The 10069-nt window shown below is 50.7% G+C and overlaps 1 protein-coding gene across 1 annotated transcript in view; it reads right to left on the bottom strand.

Annotated features, from left to right (window-relative positions):
* Positions 1–2379: 2379 nt before the first annotated feature.
* The window catches only part of kmt2ca (lysine (K)-specific methyltransferase 2Ca), an 84567-nt gene continuing 76877 nt past the window's right edge, over positions 2380–10069 (bottom strand). The window contains 5 exon segments of the mRNA XM_044176282.1: positions 2380–3788; positions 7437–7545; positions 7979–8052; positions 8989–9105; positions 9187–9388. Of these exon segments, the coding sequence (XP_044032217.1) occupies positions 3696–3788; positions 7437–7545; positions 7979–8052; positions 8989–9105; positions 9187–9388 (595 nt within the window). The 3' untranslated portion in view covers positions 2380–3695.

Here is a 10069-nt window from a genome sequence, read left to right as displayed (position 1 = left end):
CAGAGGCTCCGAAGTTCTGTTCAAGGTTTTAATCCTGTTGCAGTTTCATGAAGAACAAACTGTTTGTGTCAAAAGTTATTTAGACTTTATGTTAGTTTAGTTTGTTGACTTGTTGTTCTGTCTGTCCTCAGCTGTGAGCTCACTGAGGAAACTTCCTGTTTGTTTTAGTGTCACTAAAGTTAATAAAGTCAAAGTCACACACGGTTTAGTCTGACCGTAAAATAATAGTGCTGAACACTCACCTGTTTTATCTTTCTGCTCTCTGAACTGACTGACTGAGCACGTCCTCATTTCTTCACTTCCTCATTTCTTCACTTCCTCATTTCTTCACTTCCTCGTGGTCGTCCCTCTGACTCTGACGCCCCCCTGTGGTGTCAGCTGAGATCTACCAGCACTGAGTCCTTCCTGTTGGAGTCATAGGAGGAGGAACAACACACACACATGCAGCTTTGTTTTCAGGTTAAAGTCCCCACCGGGATATAAGAACATGAAACACAAACAACACAACATATGTTAACATTATCAATGTAACACACACACTGTGCTTTCTATAATAATGGCAGCAGAGACATGCTGCACTCACCTGACCTCAGATCAGATTTAGTTTGCTTGATAGAGACGATATCTGATAGATAATGTTGTAATTGGATTTTTACTACACAGACCAACATCAGGTTTTATCTTTCATTTATGTTCAGTTCAAGTTTCAGGAGAAAATTAAAGACATGCAGAGGTGATATGAACTTTTTCAGCCCCGAGTAGTGTCTGCAGGTCTTCTCTTCAGTCTCCATACGACCACATCTTAAAGCAACAAGGTAGGGCAGGCTGTATGTAGCCTGAGAGGAACTACTGAGGGCAAAAAAGGCCCATCAACATGTGTATTAGCTCCGGTCTTCTCTGGGAGTAATGCTGACTAATCACTATGTTATTTGTCAGGGACGTCAGTATCAGCCAAAGCAGCTCTGAAACTTTCCTTTATGGTCTGTAACTGACACCTTCCTGTTTTAGATGCGATAATTACAGTGGTTATAATATATATTTTAATAATAATAATAATGTATAAGTGTCAGTGTGTTGGCGTCTCTGCTGCTGAACCATCAGCTGAACCTGCAGCTTCACAGCGCTCGCTGTTCATCTGCCGCTGCTCTGGTTCGCTCTCAGAGCGTCGCTGCCAGAGAAGAAGAAGCTGTGAAAAGCCTCTGAACGCTTCCTGCTGAGCAGCAAACAGCAGCCAGACGCAGTCAGACAGCAGCTGCTGAACATAGCGGAGCATCTAGCTGCTAAAGAGCCAGATGTTTCCCTCAGCAGCTGCTGGAGACCAAACACAGAGCTGACAGAGAGAAGACCGGACTGACGCCTCCTGACATCAGGAGACCTCAGACACGACACGCCTCCTGATGAAGCGTCACTGTGACACGACTCTGACACGCCTCCTGACTGACACGCCTCCTGATGAAGCGTGACTCTGACACGCCTCATGTGACTCTGTAGCTGCTGGAGGCCAAACACAGATATCTGCAATGTTCTGGTTTGTAAACACAGTGGAACCAAGAACCAAGATCTTACTGGTTCTAACAGGTTCCTGTTGTGGAGGAGCTTCAGACTCTGTGACCTCTGACCCCTCAGTTAGTCCTTAATGTGAGCTGGTTAATGTTCGTCCTGCTGGTTCATCACATGTGATCCTGCTGATGAATCAAAGTCCAGGATGCCAGGACGGAGGAGGGCGGAGGGGAGAAGGGAGGGCGGAGGAGGGCAGAGGGGAGGGAGGGCAGGACGGAGGAGGGCGGAGGGGAGAAGGGAGGGCGGAGGAGGACGGGGAGGGCAGGACAGGACAGAGGAGGGCAGAGGGGAGGGAGGGCAGGACGGAGGAGGGCAGGACGAGGGGAGGGCAGAGGAGGACAGAGGGGAGGGAGGGCAGAGGAGGACAGAGGGGAGGAGGGCAGGACGGGGAGGGCAGGACGAGGGGAGGGCAGAGGCAGGAGGACAGAGGGGGGGAGGGCAGAGGAGGAGGAGAGGGGAGGGAGGGCAGGACGGGGAGGGAGGAGGGGAGGATGGAGGAGGGCAGGACGAGGGGAGGACGGAAGAAACAAGCAGCTGTTTGATCACAAGTTCAACTTAAAGGTGACAACATGTTGATGTTGTGTTCACGACTTGTTTCTGCTGAAAACCCTTCAGTCAATGTTTTCACATTTCATACGTCGGCGTTATAAAACCCCACCTGTTCACAGCACACACATTGGTCCTTCTATACTTGTGAGGACCCTCACTGAGTCTAACCCGAAGCTTCAAACAGTCCTTTGTACCAGCGAGGACTGGCCAAAATGTCCTCACAAAGATAGCAACACAAGCCCCCCCCAGTAATAAAGAGCAGCACTGTAGTTTCTTCAAGATGTAAAATATTTTATTTTCTGTAAATGATTCTAAATCAGATTCCACATTTTTCCCAAAAACAAAAAAACAGAAACATCTTCCTCATCATCATCATCACACTCTGTTTGCGTCCAATAATAAAAAACAAAAACGAGGCTTTATGTCGTCAAACTGTACACATCAGCAGAGTCCTGATAAAACCTCATATGTACACGGCAGCAGGACTCTGAACTCCACAACACAAAGTGAAAAACCAAAAACACAGACGCCTGCAGCCGAAACGCTGGGTGAAAAAAAACACACAAAGAAACTGAAGTCAGATGAAGGCCGCAGTGAAACCTGCCCGACGCTCAGGAAGCATCTAGTCTTTGTCCAATCAGGACGCACCGCCTCCAGCGCCGGGACAGGAAGCAGAAACAGTGAAACTTTATTTAAAACTCAAACAGAAGAGCGCTCTGATCGCAGGTGATGACGGTGAGGATGAGGATGTTAAGGTAACTCACGGCGGAGTGATCTCTAAACACTTTGTTTTTTTAAATTTATGATACAGATATTTACACACTGCGACTCCGGACCTTGAACTCACCGTGGATTTAGAAAATAGCTTCATTCAGTAATAAATACAAAAAGAAACAAAATCTCTTATTTTACAGGAAATTAACAAAAACGCAGGGAGGAGGAGGAATCAAGTATGCTTCTCTGGAAATTTCTCTGTTTTTGTAGTTTTGTGTTTTTTTAGTGCAAGTTAATGAAGCTCCTCTGAGGAGGCGTTTACACTCACATTTACATCTGTGGTCGTTTTTACACCCAATATACACACAGAGGACCAGCCTCGTCATAAGCCCCGCCCCCACATGGCAATCAATCACCCTGTCCATTGCCCCGCCCACACTGATATATAACCCCGCCCCCTCGTCTGTCAATCAAACCCACATCATCATTATTATCTCTGATCAAATCTGCGATCAGCTTCATTATTATTAATATATTGACTTCTGATATGAAGTGTAGCTCCGCCCACAGAGTGACGGGCGATCAACATCCAGCTTCAGCACCGAGAGAGAGAGAGAGAGAGAGAGAGACAGACAGAGAGACAGGCAGAGAGAGAGACAGACAGAGAGAGAGACAGAGACAGAGAGAGAGACAGAGAGAGACAGACAGAAAGAGACAGAAAGAGAGAGAGACAGACAGAGAGAGAGACAGAGACAGAGAGAGAGACAGAGAGAGACAGACAGAAAGAGACAGAAAGAGAGAGAGACAGGCAGAGAGACAGACAGAGAGAGAGACAGAGAGAGAGACAGAGAGAGAGACAGGCAGCTGTCTGTTCAGTTCATCCATTTGCGGCAGTTGACGGCTCCACAGTGACACGGGATCTTATGTTGATCGTCCTCCAGGTCGAACTTGTAGTCATAAGACAGCTGAGAGAGAGAGACAGGGAGGGAGAGAGAGAGAGAGGGAGAGAGACAGGGAGGGAGACAGGGAGGGAGAGAGAGAGACAGGGAGGCGGAGTCTGTTAATGTGACGTCACTTCAGACTGACGACAGGACTTTATATAAAGTGACTCAGACATGAGACGGACAGCTGACTGACTGATCCACTGACTGCCTGTGATCCACTGACTGATCCACTGACTGACTGACTGATCCACTGACTGACTGACTGATCCACTGACTGACTGTGATCCACTGACTGACTGATCCACTGACTGACTGATCCACTGACTGACTGACTGATCCACTGACTGACTGATCCACTGACTGACTGACTGATCCACTGACTGATCCACTGACTGACTGTGATCCACTGACTGATCGTGATCCACTGACTGATCCACTGACTGATCGTGATCCACTGACTGTGATCCACTGACTGATCCACTGACTGATCCACTGACTGATCCACTGACTGACTGTGATCCACTGACTGACTGTGATCCACTGACTGATCCACTGACTGACTGTGATCCACTGACTGACTGATCCACTGACTGATCCACTGACTGACTGTGATCCACTGACTGACTGTGATCCACTGACTGATCCACTGACTGATCCACTGACTGACTGACTGATCCACTGACTGATCCACTGACTGACTGACTGACTGACTGACTGTGATCCACTGACTGACTGATCCACTGACTGACTGACTGATCCACTGACTGACTGACTGATCCACTGACTGCCTGTGATCCACTGACTGATCCACTGACTGACCCACTGACTGATCCACTGACTGCCTGTGATCCACTGACTGACTGATCCACTGACTGATCCACTGACTGATCCACTGACTGACTGACTGATCCACTGACTGCCTGTGATCCACTGACTGATCCACTGACTGATCCACTGACTGCCTGTGATCCACTGACTGACTGATCCACTGACTGATCCACTGACTGATCCACTGACTGATCCACTGACTGATCGTGATCCACTGACTGTGATCCACTGACTGATCCACTGACTGATCCACTGACTGACTGTGATCCACTGACTGACTGTGATCCACTGACTGATCCACTGACTGACTGATCCACTGACTGATCCACTGACTGACTGTGATCCACTGACTGACTGTGATCCACTGACTGATCCACTGACTGACTGATCCACTGACTGATCCACTGACTGACTGTGATCCACTGACTGACTGTGATCCACTGACTGACTGATCCACTGACTGATCCACTGACTGACTGTGATCCACTGACTGACTGACTGTGATCCACTGACTGATCCACTGACTGACTGATCCACTGACTGACTGATCCACTGACTGACTGACTGATCCACTGACTGATCCACTGACTGACTGACTGATCCACTGACTGATCCACTGACTGACTGTGATCCACTGACTGATCCACTGACTGACTGATCCACTGACTGATCCACTGACTGACTGTGATCCACTGACTGATCCACTGACTGACTGTGATCCACTGACTGATCCACTGACTGACTGTGATCCACTGACTGACTGATCCACTGACTGATCCACTGACTGACTGTGATCCACTGACTGATCCACTGACTGACCCACTGACTGATCCACTGACTGACCCACTGACTGATCCACTGACTGATCCACTGACTGACTGATCCACTGACTGATCCACTGACTGACCCACTGACTGACTGATCCACTGACTGATCCACTGACTGATCAACTGACTGATCCACTGACTGATCGTGATCCACTGACTGTGATCCACTGACTGATCCACTGACTGACTGTGATCCACTGACTGACTGTGATCCACTGACTGATCCACTGACTGACTGATCCACTGACTGATCCACTGACTGATCGTGATCCACTGACTGACTGTGATCCACTGACTGATCCACTGACTGACTGATCCACTGACTGATCCACTGACTGATCCACTGACTGACTGTGATCCACTGACTGACTGTGATCCACTGACTGACTGATCCACTGACTGATCCACTGACTGACTGTGATCCACTGACTGACTGACTGTGATCCACTGACTGACTGACTGTGATCCACTGACTGATCCACTGACTGACTGATCCACTGACTGACTGATCCACTGACTGACTGACTGATCCACTGACTGACTGACTGATCCACTGACTGACTGATCCACTGACTGATCCACTGACTGACTGTGATCCACTGACTGATCCACTGACTGACTGTGATCCACTGACTGACTGATCCACTGACTGACTGTGATCCACTGACTGACTGATCCACTGACTGATCCACTGACTGACTGTGATCCACTGACTGATCCACTGACTGACTGTGATCCACTGACTGACTGATCCACTGACTGATCCACTGACTGACTGTGATCCACTGACTGATCCACTGACTGACCCACTGACTGATCCACTGACTGACCCACTGACTGATCCACTGACTGACTGATCCACTGACTGATCCACTGACTGACCCACTGACTGACCCACTGACTGATCCACTGACTGATCCACTGACTGACTGATCCACTGACTGATCCACTGACTGATCCACTGACTGACTGTGATCCACTGACTGATCCACTGACTGACTGTGATCCACTGACTGATCCACTGACTGACTGTGATCCACTGACTGACTGTGATCCACTGACTGATCCACTGACTGACTGTGATCCACTGACTGATCCACTGACTGACTGACCCACTGACTGATCCACTGACTGATCCACTGACTGACTGTGATCCACTGACTGTGATCCACTGACTGATCGTGATCCACTGACTGTGATCCACTGACTGATCCACTGACTGATCCACTGACTGATCCACTGACTGACTGTGATCCACTGACTGATCCACTGACTGACTGATCCACTGACTGATCCACTGACTGACTGTGATCCACTGACTGACTGTGATCCACTGACTGATCCACTGACTGACTGTGATCCACTGACTGATCCACTGACTGACTGTGATCCACTGACTGATCCACTGACTGACTGTGATCCACTGACTGACTGTGATCCACTGACTGACTGATCCACTGACTGACTGTGATCCACTGACTGACTGATCCACTGACTGATCCACTGACTGACTGACTGACTGATCCACTGACTGACTGACTGATCCACTGCCTGTCTCTCTGCCTGTCTCTCTGCCTGTCTCTCTGCCTGCCTGTCTCTCTGCCTGCCTGACTGCCTGTCTCTCTGCCTGACTGCCTGCCTGTCTCTCTGCCTGCCTGACTGCCTGTCTCTCTGCCTGCCTGCCTGCCTGTCTCTCTGCCTGCCTGACTGCCTGTCTCTCTGCCTGACTGCCTGCCTGTCTCTCTGCCTGCCTGACTGCCTGCCTGTCTGTCTCTCTGCCTGCCTGACTGCCTGCCTGTCTGTCTCTCTGCCTGCCTGCCTGTCTCTCTGCCTGCCTGCCTGTCTCTCTGCCTGCCTGTCTCTCTGTCTGACTGCCTGCCTGTCTGTCTCTCTGCCTGCCTGTCTCTCTGCCTGACTGCCTGCCTGTCTCTCTGCCTGCCTGTCTCTCTGCCTGCCTGCCTGTCTCTCTGCCTGCCTGTCTCTCTGCCTGCCTGTCTCTCTGACTGCCTGGTACCTCTTCTCCTCTCTGGATGCGTCTGCAGGAGCTGATGATGATCTTGTTCTCCTTCTCCACAGTGACCACCTCCGTGATGCAGTTGGGAGCACACGAGTGGTTGATGTACCTGTCAGTCACAGACGGGGGGCGGGTTCATTAGTGAATGACAGACACTGTTTCCTGTTAGCATCAAACCGTTTCCAGCGTTTATCACGACAACTCGTGTTATCATCGTACACCTGATCCTATCAGAAACCAGCGCAGCTGGTTTTTATCTGCACGTATTGATCTGTGATCTGACTCTCGCTCGGCTCTGACTGATGACATCACGTGAGGTCTTGCTCCTGTGACAGCTGACGGAGGTCCGCACAAATAAACCTGTTGTCATGTGACTGAAGTTCGCCACCTCAGGCTCCACCTGCTATAGCTAACCCTGAGATGAGGTTGAAAGCTGAAAAAAAAAAGCCAGTAAGTGGACCGTTGAGCTCAGATTATTCGTTACTGCTCCCACAAGTCAAGAAGGAACTCCTTCATTTAAAACCAGTTTGAGGAGGTCTCACCTGGCCGGTCCTCCAGTGATGGTGGCGTCGATCACGAAGTCGTTGTCGATCCGGAACATGTACACACCGCGGTTCTACACACACACACACACACACACACACACACACACACACACACACACACAGTCAAACAGCAGTAATGTGTGGGTCACAGGTCAGCTGTATATTTGCACTGAACGTTTAAAGCTGAGTTATTTGAGAAGGTCGGAGGTCGGAGGTGAAGAGCAGGAGGAGCCGAACTAAAGGCTGGACTCTGATTCCACTCCGCCAGGCTGGCGTCTCCGATCCGGACACAGTCTTTCTGAACCAGCAGGGTTTCCTACAACACTACAGGAGTCCTCGTGTGACATGTGGAGGACCTCAGGGCTCTGGTCTTGGCCCTCTGCTCTTCTCTCCTATTTCAGCAGTTGGAATAAATTCCCACCGATGACACTCGATGTTTGAGGAGCAGCAGGAGGAGGAGGAGGGGAGGAGGAGCAGGAGAAGGGGGAGGAGCAGCAGAAGGAGGAGGAGGGGGAGGAGGAGCAGGAGCAGCAGGAGGAGCAGGAGGAGAAGCAGCAACAGGAGGAGGAGCAGGAGCAGCAGGAGGAGGAGCAGGAGGAGAAGCAGCAGCAGGAGGAGGAGGAGGAGGAGGAGCAGGAGGAGGGGGAGCAGCAGGAGCAGCAGAAGGAGGAGCAGAAGGAGGAGCAGCAGGAGGAGGAGGAGGAGGAGGAGGAGGAGCAGGAGGAGCAGCAGCAGGAGGAGCAGCAGCAGCAGGAGGAGGAGGAGGAGCAGGAGGAGAAGCAGCAGCAGGAGGAGGAGCAGGAGCAGCAGGAGGAGGAGCAGGAGGAGAAGCAGCAGCAGGAGGAGCAGCAGCAGGAGGAGGAGGAGGAGGAGCAGGTCTTCTAATCAGATCAGAGTCGTGGCTCCTGGCTTTTGCCACGACATGACTTGCCTTCATATATCCAAATAAAGAGGAGAAATAAATCCAAGCAGCAGAGTCCAGCCGAACACCTGTACAGCATATTTACCTGTGACTCGTACAGCCTCTCCTTGCGATTGGCGACTTCACTCCTGATGATGGTGCCGATGTACTCGATGACCATGGTGCATTTCTCGATGTCTCTGGCAGCGTACAGACCCAGACCCTGCACACACACACACAGTCTGTCAGAGACCGGTCCTTCAGTCAGCAGTCAGGTGCTCGGCCCGAGGTCCAGACGTCTCACCTGGATGCGAGAGCGGGCCAGGTAGACGTTGGTCTTCCAGTCGGCCTTCATGCGTCGGTACTGGGACGACTTGGAGTGGCGGCCCTGGTGGGCTCCGGCCACAGACTCGCCCGGAGACAGAGAGATGACGCCGGGCACGAGACCCACGATGGAGCCCACCGAGCCCTGACACCTGGGAGCGATGCTGGTCAACAGGTTCGGTCTGACACAGAGAGACAGAGTTCAGGACAATCCACATGCACAGCCATCTCATCAAACGTCTCAGTCCACGCTGACTCTGAGACACCGCAGGACCCCGCACTGTTCCTCCCCTTAAATCTTTATTGGCACAAAGACTGAGACAAAAGAGCTGATTAAGGAGCCGAACACATTTTTAGACTCAGTGTGACTTAAACTTCCTGAAGACGTCATTATCTCTGAGCTAGCTGCAGAACCTGCCTGAGAATCCTGCTGTTTCTAAGTGTCCTTCAGTCTCACAGTGATCCAGAGACAGCTGTCTGTCCGTCCACGGGTCCACTGCAGACAGGAGCTGCTGACTGCTGGTTCGGCTGCTCTGACGGGACAGTCTGACTGCATGCGAACACGTACAGGCTGAAAACAAGTTGTGGCTCACAGCTGACTGACTGACGCCATGGCAACATTATACTTCCTGTTTACATCCCCCAAAGCATCATGGGAACTCGAGTTTAAAAACTTGGAGCAGGATTATTTACCAAAAACAAGTAAGACAAAGATAACAGCAGTTACAAGGTGTTGAAAGTACATGTGCTTGAACAGTTTCTGTTGTCATGACAACTGAACCAGTACAAACCAGTGGTTGGATCACGGGTTTTAAATCTCTAACAAACAGGTAGGAGTGCGTTCAGTGTGTGTGTGTGTGTGT

The sequence above is a fragment of the Siniperca chuatsi genome, linkage group LG19, assembly GCF_020085105.1.
Source record: "Siniperca chuatsi isolate FFG_IHB_CAS linkage group LG19, ASM2008510v1, whole genome shotgun sequence".
NCBI classification, from domain to species: domain Eukaryota; kingdom Metazoa; phylum Chordata; class Actinopteri; order Centrarchiformes; family Sinipercidae; genus Siniperca; species Siniperca chuatsi.
This window is presented reverse-complemented; position numbering and strand designations above follow the sequence as displayed.